At 41.4% G+C, this 21,159-nt stretch overlaps 1 protein-coding gene across 5 annotated transcripts in view; it reads right to left on the reverse strand.

Annotated features, from left to right (window-relative positions):
• LOC148398589 (lysine-specific demethylase 2A-like) overlaps positions 1 to 21,159 on the reverse strand; it is a 170,199-nt gene that overhangs the window by 43,181 nt on the left and 105,859 nt on the right. For 3 of the 5 annotated variants that reach the window (XM_088372317.1, XM_088372320.1, XM_088372316.1), the window contains 3 exons: positions 18,802 to 18,925; positions 15,935 to 16,072; positions 12,774 to 12,857 (listed from right to left, as the gene is read on the reverse strand). In XM_088372317.1, the coding sequence (XP_088228443.1) occupies positions 12,774 to 12,857; positions 15,935 to 16,072; positions 18,802 to 18,925 (346 nt within the window). The remainder of the gene's footprint in view (positions 1 to 12,773; positions 12,858 to 15,934; positions 16,073 to 18,801; positions 18,926 to 21,159) is intronic. The other 2 variants (XM_088372319.1, XM_088372318.1) reach the window with 1 other exon arrangement.

Here is a 21,159-nt window from a genome sequence, read left to right on the forward strand (position 1 = left end):
ATAATTTCAATCTCTTTGTGTGTCTTGGTATATGGAAAAAAAAAAAAAAATCGACAATAGAGCAGACTTTGACTTTGATAAAACAACCAAATAAACAACAAAAAACTACATGTGAAAAAAATTATATTTTCAGACAAAACTGGATGAGGGCGCTCTAAATTTCACCATTGGCCGTGACTCATCAACTGGGTGGGTTTAAGAAAAATGGCACCAAAAAGAACTTCATATTTTGCAGGTTACAAACTTCAAGTTGTAAAATATCCAGCTGAAAACAGTAATCAAGCAGCAGAAAGAAAGTTTGGAGAACCGTGACGTACCAAGGAATTACTATTTCAAGTGACGTCAGTGGCACGGCGCGGCACGGCGGTTGTTTACATAAAGGACAAACGTACCCACGTAAGGACTCCCGGGATCATTAGCGGTGATCATTTCTAAGTGACACGGAGGACAAACAGTTTGAAGGAATTAAGGATTTGGAGTGACATAGAAGGTTTGAAAAACTGTTATGGCTTTTACGCACGCCCGGTCCCACTCTAATGAGTCGGGGGCCGGCGCTCGGCCGAGTGGCTGTCCGCCAACGGTGCATGGGGCTCGGACATGGCCATTACGCACGCCCGGTCCTATGCCATGGAGCTCTCGTGTCTGGAAGTCCACGCCGCCACATGCTTGGAAGTTTGTTTTGTTTAATAAAGAGCCGTTTACCAAACCCACGTCTATCCTTGTACTTTGTTAACGCTACAATATAGTTATATACTCGATCTGTGGAATAAAGACGAGGCCAATGTCAGGGCGCACGCGCGGCGATGTTGACAAAGGATGAGGAATTTGATCCATGGATTTAATGGATTTAAAGTGCACGGATGGTTTGATAATATTATTGCTCATATTATAGTTATTTGAAATATAGTTTATCTATCGTTATATGAGCCTGTGGAATATTTTGAAGTGCAAGTGCCCTCAGCCGTGTGCACCCATTTTTGACAAAGAACGATCGATGGATTTAATGAATTGGAGTGACACCGATGATTTTATAAACGTTATTCATGTAATCATTTTCTTTGATAACTATGTTACGTGAGGCCCATTCTCAGCTCTTTGTTTGTGTTTGTCACATTAGCATACCTATCATTTAACCTGTTGCTATCGTATCGAACGATCGATGGATTTAATGAATTGGAGTGACACCAATGGTTTTATAAACATGTTATTTATGTAATAGTTGTCCTAAATCACTCTATATGTTACGTCAGGCCCGTTCTCAGCTCCTCGTTTGTGTTTGTCACGTTAGCATACCTATCGTTTAGCCTGTTGCTATCGTATCGAACGAGCGATGGATTTAATGAATTGGAGTGACACTGATGGTTTTATAAACATGTTATTCATGCATTAGTTGTCCTTAATCATTCTATATGTTACGTCAGGCCCGTTCTCAGCTCTTTGTTTGTGTTTGTCACGTTAGCATACCTATCATTTAGCCTGTTGTTGCTCATTCATCTGTTTTTGGTGTGGGATTTTGTCGAATAAATTGCCCCCCAAAATGCAACTTATACTCCGGAGCGACTTATATATGTATGTTTTTTTTTCACTTTTTGGGGCATTTTATGGTTGGTGCGACTTATACTCCGGGGCGACTTATAGTCCGGAAAATACGGTGTATATATAGTATATATACAGTCAAACATCGGTTTTCAACCACAATCCGTTCCAGAAGGTGGTTCGAGAAGTGAATCCGTCGAATTCCGAATCTATTTTTCCCATTACAAATAATGGAAAAAAAACTTAATCCGTTCCGAGACTAAAATAACGCCTTTTTTAAGCATTTTTTCATTTGCGCATTTTTGTCCGATCTCGCAACTGGAGCGCACTACCGAACGCGCAACCGTAGTGCCCCGCCGACCGCGCAACTGCACCGTGCTGGTCGCATTATTGTGACAGAGCCATCGCTGAAATTTAGAAAATATTTTTAAAGTACTTTCCACAATTTAAGTGGACCTCAGTGCGCAGGGAGCTTAATTTGGTCCGATTGCGCAACCGCAGCGCGCCGGGCGCTCACTGTCACATTGCTTTATGAGCGTCTTTGTGTTTTAGGATGGTTTTACTGCGCCCACTTGCTTTCTTTGGAGGCATGATTGGGGTCAATACAATCCTCAAAGTAACGAAAATACAATAACGAGCAGAATCAGTTGGCATCCGGCCCGGCTCATCTCGCGACGTTCGACCTCCTAATTTTATTTGACAACCGAAGCAAATAAATCTAGAATTTTTCATTTGAATTCCGATTTGTTCGAGAACTGGGACGTTCGAAAACCGAGGTTTGACTATATATACATATATATACACACACACACACACATCAGGGACATGCAGTCAGTGCCTCCCCTGCCATCATGGAAAGCGGAAAAAACAAATTAAATTGTTTTTATTATAAAGTCATTTTCCTTTTAATTTCAGTAGTTCTGTATCATTTTGAACCAAAATCAATGAATTTTTATAGTTATGTTAAAACCGAAGATGAATCACTGGGAGGAGGCAACTTCCTGCCTTGCCTACTCTGAGGATTGCGTAATCACACGTCTGCCTATGCTGACAGGCTATGCAGTTAGACTGAGCTGCTGTCTGTCTCTATGTCGCTGTTTAAGTGTTCAAACACTGTGGCTATATTAACTAATTTCCGTAGTTAAGCTGATGTATATAATATCTAGTGTTTTTTGCCATCTGTCTATAACGTCGTGTTTTTTTAGAACAAAACGGCTTTGAAAAGAGACCCAACGGAGAAAACAAAAAAAAGTTCTCCAACCTTATGGCAGGAAGTGCAAGTGATCCTGGGATGCTTTATGTGCCCACCTGTAGAATAAGTGCTTTCCAGTTCAAATTGACATTGAATAACTGAGGAGCAGTCGTCCGTTTCTTTCTTTCTTTTTTTTTTTTAACATTTCGTTTTACAATGGAGGATTACATATGCATACTCAAACGATTTTCAACTATGGATTTTCGGTCAAAGCAGGAGGTCATCAGTAAAGTAAGACCAACTCCGGAGTCAAAAGGTTTGATTCGGAAAACGGGACTTGGGAGCATGTCTTTTCAAACGGAATTGTACGGACGATTGAAATCAAATTTTAGATTTCATGTGCTTCATTGAGTGTTTTTATGTGTGAAGACTGCTGATATGGGATTTTAATTGAAATAGTTCAAATTAAATAATGAATAAGCTACTCTAGAGCAGCGTTCCCCATCCTTTTTAGTGACACGGTTAGGTGTCGGACAAATTTTACCGGGAGGTGACGTCAGTGCCTCCCCAGCCATGAACCTCACCGCAAGTCATATATATACAGGACCGTCTCAGAAAATTAGAATATTGTGATGAAGTTCTTTATTTTCTGTAATTCAATTAAAAAACCAAAAATGTCATACAATCTGGATTCATTACAAATCAACTGAAATATTGTAAGCCTTTTATTATTTGAATATTGCTTATTATGGCATACAGCTTAAGAAAACTCAAATACTATCTCAAAATGTTAAAATATCATGAAAAAGTATACTAGCAGGGTATTCAACTAATCACTTGAATCGTCTAACTCCAAACACCTGCAAGGGTTTCCTGAGCCTTGAAAGCTAGGTTCAGTAAACTAAATCACAAGTATGTGAAAGACTGCTGATCTGACTGCTGTCCAGAGGACCATCGTTGACTCCCTCCATCAGGAGGGCAAGACACAGAAAGAAATTTCTCAAAGAGCAAGCTGCTCACAGAGTGCAGTTTCAAAACACATCCACAAAAAGTCCGTTGGAAGGGCGAAATGTGTCAGGAAACGCTACACAACCAAGAGAGATGACCGCAGCCTTAACAGCACTGTGAAGAAGAGTGGCTTCCAGAATTTGGGGGAGCTTCAAAGACAGCGGACTGAAGCTGGAGTCCAGGTATCAAACGCCACTGTTCACAGTCATGTCCGGGAAATGGCCTACAATAGCCGTATTCCCATGGTCAAACCACTTCTGAACTCAAGACAACGGAAGAAGCGTCTGACTTGGGCTATGGAAAAGAAGCACTGGGCAGTTGCAGAGTGGTCCAAAGTCCTCTTTTCAGACGAAAGCAAGTTTTGAATTTCATTTGGAAGTCAAGGCACCAGAGTCTGGAGAAAGGCTGGAGAGGAGCAAAATTCAAGTTGCTTGAAATCCAGTGTGAAGTTCCCACAGTCAGCGATGGTTTGGGGAGCCATGTCAGCTGCTGGTGTTGGTCCACTGTGTTTCATCAAGTCCTAGAGTACCGTAATTTACGGACTATAAGCCGCACCGGACTATAAGCCGCACCAGCTAAAATCCGTGGATATTTTAGTTTTTTTCTTACATAAGCCGCACGTACACACGAGTTTTTTACAAAGAAAGACAGTACACAGAAAGTATTTTTAAAGTTTTAATAACATACTTTTGCATGTCTTTCTAAACATTGCCTGTGACGCAGCAGTAGTACCGCAGCAACACGGAAGTGTGCACGCGAGTTATTAACAAAGAAAGACTGGACACAGAAAGCTTTTTTAAAGTTTTAATAACATACCTTAACATTTCTTTCCAAACACTGCCTCTGACGCGGCAGTAATACCGCAGCAACACGGAAGTAACACAGCACGAATAGGGTTTGATTAAATAAAACATACCGGTAAAAGTCACTGAGACGCGGCGGTAACACAGCAGCAACACGGTAGCACAGCATTAACCAGGCTGGTTAAAAAAACAAATCAGTAAAAGTAAAAACAAGAGCCGTCTTCATCTTCCTCCAGTGTACTGAAACCATCGAAGTCTTCCTGCTCAGTGTCCAACTGGAATAGCGTTAGATATCCTTCGCCTCACACTTTCTCAGTCTCTCTTTCGTCGTCGCTTTTATGCATTTCTTCGAGTGTGATGAGGTTCTGTTCATGCTAATCTTATTCATGCACGAAGCACTAAATTACATTAAACTAGCGTGCGACACGTATAGCTCCAGAGTAGACGGGACCACGAAATAAAGAAAAGGGTGCCGCAACACAATGTCATCAACATCAACTGCCTTTAGCTTGAAAGCGGCATCATATGCATTTCTTTTGTCCCTCATAATGACGGTTTGTGTATAAAAGCTTCCTTTCAGTAATGTCCGTCTTGATCGCGTTCTGCTTGATGCGCAAAATGTTGTAAACACAAACTAGCACGTCTTCTTCGGCGCATTATCTCTTCTTCGTCTGTCTCGCCCTTGCTTCCTGCTAGAGCGCCCCATGGAGGCCGGAGGCTGTAAAAATCCATAAGTACGCCGCGCCGCCATTTAAGCCTCAGGGTTCAAAGCAACCTTCTGAATAAAATGCATTAAAAGTTCACATTCATTACAACTTGTTTTTGATGAGCAAAATGATAGAAGAATTGAATTTAAATGCTGATTGATTGGGTTTTAATACAATGCAGATGGTCCAAACAGCGCCACTGCTTTGTGTAATCTCTGAGTCACATGGCAGAGTAAGAGAAAGGGTTTAGAGCACAGGTGTCAAACTCAAGGCCCGGGGGCCAGATACGGCCCACCACATCATTCTATGTGGCCCGCGAAGACAAATTGTGCATCAAATTTGTGTGTCATTACTAGAATTGCAAATTGTCTTCACTTTTAATAATATCTTTTTTTTTAAATATTTGACCAGTTTTTACTCGTCTGATTTGAAAACGAGTTATTTGTCAGTTTGTTTTGTAGCTTTTACTGTATATAATGAGATGCTCATACATTTATTTGGGTTGACGGTCATAATGGCCCTCCGAAAGAAGCTATGACTACAATGTGGCCCGCGAAAGAATTGAGTTTGACACCCCTGGTTTAGAGCCCTTTGACGCAGGTCACCTAGCGTACATTCCTACTAAAGCTCATAATAGTCACAAGCAAGACAGCCAGAATAAGCAGCAGCCATAGTAGTGTTTCAAAATAGTATTTTTGTTGTTGTTTTTTTCTTCAAGATACCGCACAACAGTGGTCCACAGCCTTTTTACGAGTGTATAAAAGTGATCAAGTCATCACAAAAATCAAAAAAAAAAAATTATATAAGCCGCACCTGACTGTAAGCCGCAGGGTTCAAAATTTTGGAAAAAAGTCGCGGCTTATAGTCCGGAAATTACGGTAAATGCAGATTTTAGAGCACTACATGCTTCCGGTTGCTGAAAACCTCTATGGAGATGATGATTTCATTTTCCAGCATGATCTGGCACCTGCCCAAAGTGCCAAAACCACCAGTAAATGGTGTACTGACCATGGCATTACTATCCTCGATTGGCCTGCCAATTCCCCATGAAAGAATTTGTGGGGTATTGTGAAGAAGAAGCTGAAAGACACCAGACCCAAAAATGCAAATGAGCTCAAGGCCGCTATTGAAGCGTCCTGGGGATCCACAACACCTCAGCAATGCCACAGGCTGATTGCAACCATGCCACGCCGCATTGCGAAGCAAATGGCTAAGGAGAGGTGTGATGTGACCGGTGCAAACTGTGTGAAGGATGAGGATGGCAACATCGTGACAGACAACAGAGGAGTGAAGGAAGTAAGGCGAAGGTACATGGAGAAGCTGCTGAATGTGGAGAATGATTGGGATGGAAAGGTGGGATGCGACGAAATGGAGGGTGAATGTTGCCCGATCACGCGAACAGAACCTAGCAGTGACCACAAGGGTGAGAAGCGGGTGGAAGAAATTCAGTGAACTCATGCCCTTCTTAACATCTAAGGCCTCATCCCTGAAGATGAGAGGCCAAGTGTACTCAGCCTGCGGCAGAAGTGGTATGACGTACGGAAGTGAGGCATGGGCCCTGAAACTAAAACATGAAGACAAACTAAAAGGAGCAGAAATGAGGATGATCAGATGGATTTGTGGTGTGTCAATGAGGGAGGAAAAGACCAGTGCAGAGCCGAGAAAGAAGATGGGATGGGAGTGGAGGCCATGGTGGATGTGGTGAGGAGAGGCAGACTGCGATGGTGCGGACATGTAGTGAGGAAGGACGAGAACGACTGGGTGAAGAAAGTCATGTCATATAACGTTTAAACCGATGATGATCATGTGTATATATATATATATATATATATATATATATATATACATACATATATATATATATATATATATATATATATATATATATATATATATATATATATACACATGATCACATGACGGTGTGTGTGTATGTGTGTATATATATATATATATATATATATATATATATATATATATATATATATACATGATCACATGACGGTGTGTGTGTGTGTATGTGTGTGTGTGTATATATATATATATATATATATATATATATATATATATATATATATATATATATATATACACACACATACACACACACACACCGTTTTTTTCTGACTATAAGTTGCATTTTTTTTCCATAGTTTGGGTGGGGAGGCGACATACTGAGGAGCGACTTATATCAAAATTAAAAAAAAAGTGAAACCGCGATAAACGAACCGCGATGTAGCAAGGGATTACTGTCATTTGAATTTCAAGTGACGTCAGCTTTTACGGACGCCCAGCCCTGCTCTACGGCGCTCTATTTCACCTCCGTGAATGAAAGTCGGGGGCCAGCACTCGGCCGGGTGGCTGTCCGGGGACGGTGGATGGGGCTCGGACATGGCTTTTACGCACGCCCGGTCCTATTCTATGGAGCTTTCTTCCACCTCCGTGGCTGGAAGTGCCACCTCCGGGGATGGAATTCCACGCCGCCACACGCCTGAAAGTCGACGCCGGTGCTTGGGGCCGTGTGGCGGTGAACTATTTATGTTATAGTTATTTGATATATTTTATTTCGTGTAGCAACTTGTATATGTTTTTATCGTTATAGTTCAGTAGTTGTTGGCTCGTTGAACTCTTGTTTTGTTAAATAAAGAGCCGTTTACCAAAGCCACTTGTACTTTGTTAACCCTACAATATAGTTATATACTAGATCTGTGGAATAACGATGAGGCTGACGTCAGGTCGCACGTGCGGCGTCATTGACAAAGGACGAGGAATTTGATCGATGGATTTAATGATTTGGAGTGACAGATGGTTTGATAATATTATTGCTTATATAATAGTTTTTTGATATATAATTTATATATGGTTATGTGGGCCTGTGGAACATTGTGAAGTGCAAGTGCCGTCAGCGGCGCGCACCCATTGTTGACATAAAGGACGATCGATGGATTTAATGAATTGGAGCGACACAGATGGTTTTATAAACGTGTTACTTATGTAATAGTTATTTGAATAACTCTGACTGTTACGTCAGGCTTGTTCTCAGCTCTTTGTTTGTGTTTATGTCACGTTAGCATACCTATCGTTTAGCCCAGACATAGGCAAACTACAGCCCGCAGACCACATTCGGCCCACTGGGCCGTTTAATCCGGCCCGCCAAACCTGAATAAATTGTATTATTGAACTTTTTTTTTGGGTCATTTTCCCTGCAATTAGTATGTTTCCCCAATAGATGGGGAAGCGCCCGCCCGCGCATTTACTCCCGGAAGCCGTGTCAGAAAGCTCGGTGCACACTCACAAGTGCGTGTACGTACTAAGTAGTACGAATTTCGAGTGTGGGCTGTGACGTCAGCATTCTCGTAATTTGCATGCTGAGCTTTCAGATACAGTTTTACGTTAATGGCACCCACAAACCTTTCCCTGGAATCCTTCTTCTAAACTGAGTGGCCCGAAGAAAAGAAAGGTGGACACAGTGCCGAGTGTTTAAAAAAAAATAAAAAAAGAGAGGACAATTTGGCTCGACCTACGTGTGTGAGCAGACGTTCCGCCACATGAACATCAACAACGCCCGTCACAGCTCTAGGTTAACGGACCGACACCTCGGCTCTATCCTAAGAATCACCACAACAAATTTTACTACAGACCATGATGCACTAGCAAAAAAGGGAGACCAACAATACTATTGATTTCTTTATTACTTTATTTAGAAGTATTCTTTCACTGATTCTTCAAGATGATGTATTTGGTCAGAATGTTTGCCGTTTGATGTGATTTCGCCTCATTAGATAAACATATTTCATAAATCTGACCGCAGGCACTGAAGTGATGGAAACTATTATTCATAATAACAGTGTCGTATTTAATGAGAATCACTAATAGTAGTTTTTTTGGTGAAATATTTTTTTTAATGCTGTTAATAAATGCATTTGTTTTCAAAAAGCTTTTTTTGAAAATCCATGCTTTACTACCTACTAAAAGTACAAACCTTTTATGCAATGACCTTTACATGTCATTTCTATTACTTCACACAAAAACTACACTCATCTGCTCCTGGTTCGGCACCCCGATCAAAATTTAGAACCAAATTCGTCCCGCCAGTCAAAAAGTTTGCCCACCCCTGCTTTAGCCTGTTGTTGCTTGTTCATGTCTGTTCTTGGTGTTGGATTTTGTCGAATAAATTTCCCCCAAAATGCGACTTATAGTATATGTTTGGTGCATTTTATGGCTAATGCGACCTATATTCTGGAGCGACTTTTAGTCCGAAAAATACGGTGTATCTATCTATCTATCTATCTATCTATCTATCTATCTATCTATCTATCTATCTATCTATCTATCTATCTATCTATCTATCTATCTATCTATCTAGATAGATAGATAGATAGATAGATAGATAGATAAAATCACAAAAGCGAGTACCACCCCTCTCATTTCTGCAATGTTTTAATTACTGTATACCTTGTCATGGGACAACACTGAAGAAATGACACTTTGTGACAATGTTAAGTAGTCACTGTAGAGCTTGGATAGCAAAGTAAATTTATTGTTACTTCAAAGCATCTCAAAATACAACAATTAATGTGTAAAATGCTGGCAACAAAAGTGAGTACACCCCAACTGAAAATGTAAAAAATGGACCCAAATGTCAATATTTTGTGTGGCCAAGATTATTTTCCAGCACCGCCGTAACCCTTTTAGGCATGGAGTTCACCAGAGCTTCACAGGTTGCCGCTGGAATCCTCTTCCACTCTTCCATGATGACATCAGGGAGTTGGTGGATGTTGGAGACATTAAGTTCCTCCACCTTCCGTTTGAGGATGCCCCACAGATGTTCAATAGGGTTTAGGTCTGGGGACATGGTTGCCCAGTCCATCACCTTCACCCTCATCTTCTTTAGGAAGGCAGTGGTCGTCTGGGAGGTGTGTTTGGGGTTGTTATGTTAGAATACTGCTCCGCGGCCCAGTTTATGGAGGGAGGGGATCATGCTCTGCTTTAGTATTCCACAGTATATGTTGGCATTCATTGTTCCCGCAATGAACTGTAGCTCCCCAGTGCCAGCAGCACTCATACAGCCCCAGATTATGACGCTCCCAACATGCTTGACTTTTGGCAAGACACATTTGTCTTTTGTACTCTTCACCTGGTTGCCGCCGCACACGCTGGACACCATCTGAACCAAATATGTTTAACTTGATCTCATCAGACCACAGGACATGGTTCCAGTAACCCATATCCTTAGTTTGCTTGTCTTCAGCAAACCTTTTGCAAGCTTCCTTGTGCATCTTTTTTAGAAGAGGCTTTTTCCTGGGACGACAGCCATGCAAACGGTGTCCAGCGTGTGTGGCGGCTATTTTATTTAGGCCTCTCACCAGCAGGCCTGCAGTTCGTTTTCTCTTTTGTAACAGTGTCTTTGTTACTTTGCCTTTGATGTCTTTTATCTTGTTGCACTTATTGGTTTCTTTTGTTGGCACCGTTGGGAGTGGCAGCCTTTTCTCTGAGCCTGTTAAGTTTGCACTCGTGCCATCTGTATGTCTTTTATCAGTCTGTCCATCTGTCCATCCTCTCGTCCGTCCATCCATCTTGTCTAGTGGCTGTGCCGGCAAGATGTTGCGCTGAGCGCACTTCGGCGGGATATGGAGTCAGTAACAAGCAACGGCTTGCAGCCTCATCCAGCACATATACATAGGTGCCAAGCCTAGGCCCTGACATTTCCCCTGGCCCCTTGAAATTTCAGATTTAGAACAGCAAAGCTAACATGGAGAGAACACAACCCGTAGTGAGGTTGGTGGTTGGCTAATGGCAGTGGTTGATGCGTCTTCCTCGGGTGTTAACGGGGCCCAGGTGTCTGTCTTGGGAGTCATCACGTCGACAAACTGTTGAACATTAGCCAGAATAGCCCTGTCAGCTTCCACAGCGAGCACACAGTAGTTTGTGTTGGAATATCCTTTCCATCAATTCGGATAGTTTGCCGTCACCAAGGTCATTGAGGTGCAGCAGTAGATCTGTTTTCTCCAGTTCGGACAGTCCAAAGAGTCTCAAAAGGAAGGACTTCACACTATTTTGCCGATAGCTGTTTGAGCATCCAGCAGCGCTGTGTTTGAGGCACCACAGTTATTTATCTCAGGTGCTGCGATGTGCTGAAATGCGGTCATTCGGGCTATTTCATCGTTGCTACGTAGATGCTTGCATTAAAATTCGTCATTTTTGCTTGCATAAGGATTATCAACTGTGGAGATGTAGGAAATAATGAGACGAGGAGACAAAGAAATAAAAGTCGCTTTGCTTGCGCTCCAGGAATATCATTCACCTAATTGTTAAAGATGTCCGGACTGAACAAGAGAAAAGAGCGTTCAGCTTTGCTGCCACATCAATATGGAACTCTTTCCAGAATGACTTGAAACTGTTAATGCTTGTTTGATCTGCAAGGTTTCACTCTATCATGGTTGACAGGGACTGTGAGGCCATGAAAGAATGTTTGTGTTTTTAAATTGTTATTGTGATTCCAACTGTTGCAACTTAAGACATGATCCATCTTTGTTATTTATTTTATTGCTTTTTTCTACTTTTGATTCCAACTGTTGCAACTTAAGACATGATCCATCTTTGTTATTTATTTTATTGCTTTTTTCTACTTTAACATGTGTTCTGTCTCTTAACTATATACAATGGTTGACGCGCGCTCACAATCATTTGGGCAGGTCTCCCTTGTAAAACAGATTTCGATCTCAATAGGTGTTTTACCTGGTTAAATAAAGGTTATTATTATAAATAGAGGTTATTACTAAATCCCTGGATGTAAATCTTCATTCAGACTCAAAGACTGAACCTCCTGCAGTTTAATTTTGACTCAAAGGCAAGTTATGTCTCGTACAAAACTGAACTCTTCACATCTCAAAGAACAAACTACCTCACTTCAACTCTGATCCCTGCATTCTCTTTTAGCAAAGAAGTGTCATTCTACCACCACGCCTTTAAAGACAGGTCAATGTATACTCCTTGTGGGTCACCACAACAAGAGTTGCTTTGAATCTATTGAATTATCTATCTGAACAAAGTAACACTTCAGTCGTGCGTATGCCACACGCGTACTCGAGACTTTCCAAAATTAGCCTTGTTTGTATGAGTGGTCCTTTCTTATTCACCAGGGAACAACAAACAGCACACCCGTCTACCACGAGGTGTGCAAACACTTTGCCAGGACAATCTATGGGCACCGCTACAGACTGACCACAAGATGAGCCAAGAGCGTCAAAATGCAAATGTTAAGTACAAAGTGCAGACAAGCTCATATAATATAATTATCAACTGTAATTTTAACCATGAATGTAACAATAATCACCAACACAGTTAACTACATGAGGCATGCTGTGGACACATTGTAACAACTGCATCAAGCAACTAATCAACAGTTTATATTTAATTTAATTAAAATAACAATGGATTTACATGATGAGTGAACTGCATATGTTTTGTAAACTTGCATTCTCTCTTTATGTTGCACACTCATCCTTCTGTTTGTCAGTTGTGTACCTCTGAGTCAGTGATCCCTTGAACACATTTCGGACATTCCCAACAGCTTGGAAGGTCTTTGTTGATAATTCCTTCACCCTGAATCTGCAGTGAAAGAAGAAGAGTTACCGATGTATAATGCTACTGTAAATATTTATTTAATTAATGAATTATAGCTTGATTTTACTGCCTGCAATAAATTCAAATGTCACTGGGGAATACAGCTGTTTGGTTTGTAACAATAGGATTGTTTATTTGTGAGTATTGTGTTCGAGGGGGACTACGGGAAGGGAACACGGTCCATCAAGGAATTGTGACCGGTCTGTAACCTGTAGCGTGTTGACAGAACAATAAAGAAAGACGTTCAAGTAAGCAAGAACAACTGCTTTAAACTTCCATTATGTACAGTCGGGGACAGAACATAATGTAACATGGTTTAAAAAAAAATGTCACTTCTAAAGGCCTTTAAAAATCAGTAATTTATGCTATATTCGAGTTTTGAGTTTTGGTTTAAATCTTAGAGGTAGGGTGACCAGATTTAGGTTTCTGAAAAAGAGGACACCTTTATTTGGGAGGGGGCAGGGTCATTTTGTTGTTGGGTTTTTTTGGGGGGAGGGTTCATCTGTGTCATATGTTATGACGCAAATGACATGGTGTCTGTATAGCAATTGCATTTATTGGCCCGAATAACACAAAACAACATATACACAATAACAAAAACATGTTTACACTAACAAACCCTAACAATATGTATACACTGACATTTTCGAGTTTTATAGTGGAACACTAAGTAAAAAGAGACAAAAGAAATACGGCCATCGGTGCAACATTTGAAGAGAAAAAAAATAACTTTCCAGTCCTCCTTTATTTGTCACAGACACGTAAGTGCCTGCCTTGCATGTCAAGCCCTCAGTTTCATAAGGATCAAGACCCTGCCGAAAGCATGGGAATTTTATTTATTCAACTCCTCCGTGAACGTGCATTTTCGTTTTGGCAGTGCTTGTAAACACTCGGTGTAGACTGGCCAGCCCACCCTACTACGTATCAAAGTGACTAGATTTGAGGAGAAGGGTGTGACTTATTTGTGAACGATACAGAAAAACCTGAAATTGAGTGAGATGGAACGGAGTGGCAATTCTATTGACAATGTACTGTACATGTATTATGTTTGAGGCAGTCCAACAAAATCCTGGACGATTTTGAAATTCCCTCCGGACATTTTTTTAGGGCTCAAAAGTAAGACATGTCAGGGAAAAAGAGGACGTCTGGCCACCCTACTGAGAGGTTTTTATTTAATCACACAAATACATAAGTACATGCATGCATGCATGCACGCACACAGTACAAAATGCAATTTCATGATGTGCACGTTTGTTCTTTAAAGTTCATTAGTAAACTACAGTGAAAAGAATACAAAACAATGAGAGTGTATCTGATAAAATAAGAGCGGCTGAAGAACTATCTTTGCATATTTAACCTTCTAAAACAGTGGTTCTTAACCTACAGGTTCGGTGAGTCGGCTTCAGGGGTTCGGCAGAGCTGGTATGTCATTGCCCCGCCCCCTCCCCCCCACGACCCCGCCCGCGGTTGGCTGAACACACCTGAATGTCGTGTAAATTCGCGATAACGCATATCTGAACTGGTCTTGCAAAAGCAACAGCAGAAGTCACACTGATTTGCTGGTATGTCAATCCCCCCCAGCCCCCCACCCCCCCAGCCCCCCACCCCCCCTATAGAGGGGTTCAGTGAATGCGCATATGAAACTGATGGGGTTCGGTAACTTTTAAATGTTATTTTGTGTAGTAACTTGTATATGTTTTTATCGTTACAGTTCAGTAGTTGTTGGCTCATTGAACTCTTGTTTTGTTAAATAAAGAACCGTCCTACTCTACGGAGCTCTCTTTCACCTCCGTGGATGGAAATCGGGGGCCGGCGCTTGGCCGGGTGGCTGTCCAGGGACGGTGGATGCAGCTAGGACATGGCTTTTACGCACGCCCGGTCCCACTCTACGGAGCTCTCTTTCACCTCCTTGGATGGGCCGGCGCTCGGCCGGGTAGCTGTCCGGGGACGGTGGATGGGGCTCGGACATGGCTTTTACGCACGCCCGGTCCTATTCAATGGACCTCTCTTCCACCTCCATGGCTGGAAGTGCCACCTCCGGGGATGGAAGTCCACGCCGCCACACGCCTGGAAGTCCACGCCGGTGCGGGGGGCCGTGTGGCGGTGAACTATATATGTTATAATTATTTGATAGATTTTATTTTGTGTAGCAACTTGTATATGTTTTTATCGTTATAGTTCAGTAGTTGTTGGCTTGTTGAACTCTTGTTAAACAAAGAGCCGTTTACCAAACACACGTCTTTCCTTGTACTTTCTTAACGCTACAATATACGAGATCTGTGGAATAACGACGAGGCTGACATCAGGGCGCACGCGCAGCGTTGTTGTCAAAGGATGATGAATTTGATCGATGGATTTAATGATTTGGAGTGACACAGATGGTTTGATAATATTATAATAATATTATCAATAATAATATTATTATCAATAATAATATTGATAATATATATTTGATATATAATTTATATATCCTTATATGGGCCTGTGGAATATTTTGAAGCGCACCCGGCCGGCATTGTTGACATAGCATTGATGGATTTAATGATTTGGAGTAACACAGATGGTTTGATAATATTATTGCTCATATAATAGTTATTTGATATATAATTTATATATCGTTATATGGGCCTGTGGAATATTTTGAAGTGCAACCGCCGTCAGATGCGCACACCCGACCGGTTGCCGACATAAAGGACGATCGATGGATTTAATGAATTAGAGTGACACAGATGGTTTTATAAACCTGTTATTTATGTAATAGTTATATTAACTCTGAATGTTACGTCAAGCCCGTTCTCAGCTCTTCGTTTGTGTTCATGTCACGTTAGCATACCTATTGTTTAGCCTGTTGTTACTCATTCATGTCTGTTCTTGGTGTTGGATTTTGTCGAATAAATTTCCCCCAAAATGTGACTTATACTCCGGAGCGACTTATATATGTTTTTTTTCACGTTATTGTGCATTTTATGGCTAATGCGACCTATATTCCGGAGCGACTTTTAGTCCAAAAACACGGTAAACATAAATATTTGAATTTCAAACAGAGTGGAAAAAAAACTAACATTCTGTACCGTGAGGCAAGCAGGGTGGATTATCTGTGCACAATTCGAACATTCCATCAGAGTAAAGAGCCGATCTCCAGTTTCATCTTGGTTAGGCTCCTTGCATATTTCACAAACAGCAGACAGTGGTAGTCCTGGCTGGAAAGAAAGGTAAAAAAAATAAATCAGGTTTATATATGACAAACACCAAGTTTTACTTTTCAAAACAAAATTTCTGAACAGAAATAAACCAATATCATTTTTTTGGCCCAATCCTGATACCAAATATTAGTAGCAAAGTAGGCCAATAACCAATACAGCTAAAGCTCAATTTTACGCGAACTTTGGGGTCTAGAATTTGGGAATTGTGTTAACCCCGAGAGAGCGTCGCATAGAACGTCTTGTTTTTTCAGATAGGCGTGTTTCTAGGCAGCCGAAGGGATCCTTTGTTTTGTTAATTTATGTCAGGCATGTTGTTCGGCAGTCAAAGGGGTCCGTTTGCCATCCGTCACCTTCAATGCTCCCCACACAATAAAGTCTGTTGACATTTTATTAAAAGAGAACCAATACGCAGATGACAATATCAGGCGGATTGAGTAAGTCATTTTGATGCTATGTGAATTAGATGGACACGAGAATAAAGCAGCCACTTGTGAGTGACTATATGGATGAGGTGCTTCTACAACGTTCCCCCTTTCCGAATGAAAAACAGTCCAAGCTGTCACTAACACTGTAACAAAGCAATCATAAAAATCAAACAGCCCGACTACTCCTTATGAAACACCTTCAAATTGGTCACATTAATTCAGCAAATCACTGGCACTAAGGTTTATGCGTTGGTTGGTTGGTTGGTCGGTCGGTCGGTCAGTTGGTAAAGTGTCACTAGCTGGTATAGTTTGTCCCAATTCTTTATCTTTAATGGTCGCTATGCTAATAGTAATTACCAGGTGGCTGCCTTCTCAGGTTAACTAATGTACCGTAATTTTCGGACTATAAGTTGCAGTTTTTTTCATAGTTTGGGTGGGGGGGCGACTTATAATAAGGAGCGACTTATGTGTTTTTTTTCAAAAATTTTCCCCCCCAAAAAAAGTGAAACCGCGATAAACGAGCCGCGATGTAGCAAGGGATTACTGTAATTTGAATTTCAAGTGACGTCAGCAGCGCGGCGCGGCGTGCGCGGCGGTTGTTTACAAAAAGGACAAAGATTGATCACGGGATGACGAAGATGACGAAGGGCCCCACGTACTACCGGCATCATTGTTTCTCTACCAGCATCATTAGCACCTTTGTTTCTAAGTGACATGGAGGATGAAGAATTTGAAGGATTTAAGGATTTGGAGTGACACAGAAGGTTTGAAAAACTATGATGGCTTTTACGCACACCCGCTCCATAGAATAGGGAGCTCTCTTTCACCTCCGTGGATGGTACATGGAGAGTTGTGGTGTCATGTATTAATATCATCAGAGCAAAGGGACTTAAACACAGGCAGTTCCAACAATTCCTGTCTGAGTCTGCGCGTGGCAAAGTGCTGTACTACAGAGAGGTACGATGGTTGAGCCCAGGCAGTTTTGAGGCGTTTTTACGAGCTGCTACCCGAAATTAACACATTTCTTCTGTCAAAAGAAAAATCAGTCCAGAGTTGATCAACCCAGAATGGAAATGGCACCTTACTTTTTTTACAGATCTGACAGAAGTGCTAAATATCCTGAACTTGCACCTATAAGGCAAAGGAAAACTTATCTATGACATATATTCCCACATAAAAGCTATTGAGGTAAAGCTAGCACTGCTTGTGGAACAAGTGCAAAAGCACAAATTTGACCGTCACCCTGCTACCCAAAACCTCTCTGCAGAGAAACCAGCGGACCGGTTCCCAGCTGAAAAATGTGTGGAAGCACTGGAAATGCCAAAGGAGGAGTTCAGTGTGCGATTTCGTTTAACTCCATGTCTATGCAAAAGAAATCTGTCCCTTTTGTTGTCGACATCAATGCAGCCCAGCCTTCTTATCAGTTTGAGTTGGTCAAGTTACAGAACTGTGACGCCTGAAAGAACCATTCAAGTCTAACAGCCCCAAAGACTTCTATGCTGCCCTCCCACACGACACGTACTCTAACATTAAAAAACACGCAATGAAGATGTCCACGTTTTTGACAGTACATAGATCTGCGAGCAAACATTTCCACGAATGAAACACCTGAAAAGTCAGATGAGATCAAAATTAACAGACAAACATCTGCATCAGTGTTTGGGACTAGCTGTGACGAAAACGAAAGCTGACATTCAACTACTCACCAGCCAGATACAGGCCCACAGTTCACACTGATATTTGCTTATTTATTTCATATTCATATTTCACAGTGTTAGTATTTCATGACTTAATGAGTGGCTTTCTGGAAAACAGTGAATTTTTATTTTCAGGCACCCTTGCGACTGTTTTTTGGTACAAAAAACCCCGGCCCCCAATCAGAAAAGAGTTATGTGGCCCACATTCGAATAGGTTTGGGGTCCCCCGGTCTAGAGCTTAAAATGAAATTTTTGTTTAACTGTTTCTGTTGAAGGGCGGCTTGGTGGGGCACTGGGTAGCACGTCCGCCTCACAATTAGGAGGGTGCTGGTTCGATTCCAGCTCCGGCTCTCCCTGTGTGGAGTTTGCATGTTCTCCCCGAGCCCGCGTGGTTTCGTCTGGGCACTCCGATTTTCTCCCATATCCCAAAAACATGCTTGATAGGCTGATTGAGCACTCTAAAAATTGCTCCTAATTGCGAAGGATTACTGTTTAAGATTTAGTTTATAGCCTTATATGCAAAATAAAATGAAGTGGAAACAGTGAACTTCTTTTTTTCACCAATTACTGTTAACATCTCATAAAAAAAAAAAACGTGACTTACCGAAAGACACTGGCGCAGCACACAGGTTTGCTTAAGCTTTCCAGGTCCTCCAAACTTCTTCATGTCTCGGCAGAAATTGCAATCTCCACATTCAGCTCTCATGCATGCCTCACAGCGCTTACACCTGCACAAAGACAAAATATCCATCCGTCCATCCATTTTTTGTACCGCTTTGTCCCCACGGGGGTCACGGACGTGCTGGAGGCTATCCCAGCGGTCATCGGACAGTCAGCGGAGGACACCCTGAACCGGTTGCCATCCAATCCCAGGGCACACAGAGACGAACAACCATCCGCATTCGCACTCACACCTAGGGACCATTTGGAACATTCATTTCCCGATATATGTTGTTTTGATATGCGAGAGAATCTTAAGACTGTGGAACAGGGAAAGAACCTCTGAAAAAATTGAGCTCATTCACGCACGCGTACACACACACACACACACGCACACGCGCACATGCACACGCGCACACGCGCACACACGCGCACACACGCGCACACACACACACACACACACACACACACACACACACACACACACACACACACACACACACACACACACAAGGGATGAGAATGGCAAATGTGAAAAAACACTGAAAAGTCGCTGGGGGTCTGTGGGGCCTACCGGGGGTCTGGGGGGACCATATATATGCTACATATATATATATATATACACACAGATCTACATATATATATATATATATATATATATAATAGTATATATACACAAATATGTATATACACACACATATATACATATATATATACAATATATACATATATAGTATATATAGTATATATATATACACGTATATACAAACATATATATATATTTTGTTTTGTTTTTAATCAGCGCTTTTACTGCTGTGCTACTGTGTTGCTGCTGTGTTACCGCCGCGTCTCAGTGACTTTTACCGGTATGTTTTATTCAATCAAACCCTATTAGTGCTGTGTTACTTCCGTGTCGCTGCGGTATTACTGCCGCGTCAGAGGCAGTGTTTGGAAAGAAATGTTAAGGTATGTTATTAAAACTTTAAAAAAGTTTTCTGTGTCCAGTCTTTCTTTGTTAATAACTCACGTGCACACTTCCGTGTTGCTGCGGTACTACTGCTGCGTCACAGGCAATGTTTAGAAAGACATGTTAAAGTATGTTATTAAAACTTTAAAAAGGCTTTCTGTGTACTGTCTTTCTTTGTAAAAAACTTGTGTGCACGTGCGGCTTATAGTCCGATGCGGCTTACGTAAGAAAAAAACTAAAATATCCCCGAATTTTAGCTGGTGCGGCTTATAGTGCGGAAATTACGGTATATACACCGTAATTTCCGGACTATAAGTCGCGGGTTTTTTTCATAGTTTGGGTGGGGGGGCGACTTATAATCAGGAGCGACTTATATATGTTTTTTTTCACAAATTTTTACTTGATCATTAAGACATCACTTATAAGTATAGTTGACCACTTCCCATGTTATTTTTAGTATAGTTGATCACTTCACATGCTTTTATAGCTTTATCTTGAACATATTCAAAACATAAAAATAGAGAAAACATCAAATAAAGCAATTAACACTTTAAAGCACCATATCCAAGTCCACTGTCTGCTGTATGTACACTTGCTCCATTTTTGCTTCTCTTATATTTATTATTATCAATTATTATTATTTGTTTATTTATCATTTATTCAACACTCACATTTATTCATTGTTTGTGCCTTCTTGGTTTTTTTTGTGTTGCTTGTATGCATATGTGTACTATCTCACCGAGAGATAGTGGAACGTAATTTCAATCTCTGTGTGTCTCAGTATATGAAAAACAATCGACGATAAAGCAGACTTTGACTTTGATAAAACAACCAAATAAACAAAACAAAAAACTACATCTGAAAAAAATTATATTTTCAGACGAAACTGGATGAGGGCGCTCTAAATTTCACAGTTGGCCGTGACTCATCAACTGGGTGGGCTTAAGAAAAATGGCACCAAAAAGGAACTCATATTTTGCAGGTTACAAACTTCAAGTTGTAAAATATGCAGCTAAAAACAGTAATCGAGCAGCAGAAAGAAAGTTTGGAGAACCGTGATGTACCAATGGATTACTATTTCAAGTGACGTCAGTGGCACGGCGCGGTGCGGCGGTTGTTTACATAAAGGACAAACGTACCCACGTAAGGACTATCAATAGCGGTGATCATTTCTAAGTGACACAGAGGACAAAGAGTTTGAAGGAATTAAGGATTTGGAGTGATATAGAAGGTTTGAAAAACTAATATGGCTTTTACGCACGCCCGGTCCTACTCTACTGAGTCGGGGGCCGGCGCTCGGCCGAGTGGCTGTCCGCGAACGGTGCGTAGGGCTCG

Source organism: Syngnathus floridae, chromosome 4 (genome assembly GCF_059516105.1).
Source record: "Syngnathus floridae isolate MCC-2025c chromosome 4, RoL_Sflo_1.0, whole genome shotgun sequence".
Taxonomy (NCBI): Eukaryota; Metazoa; Chordata; class Actinopteri; order Syngnathiformes; family Syngnathidae; genus Syngnathus; species Syngnathus floridae.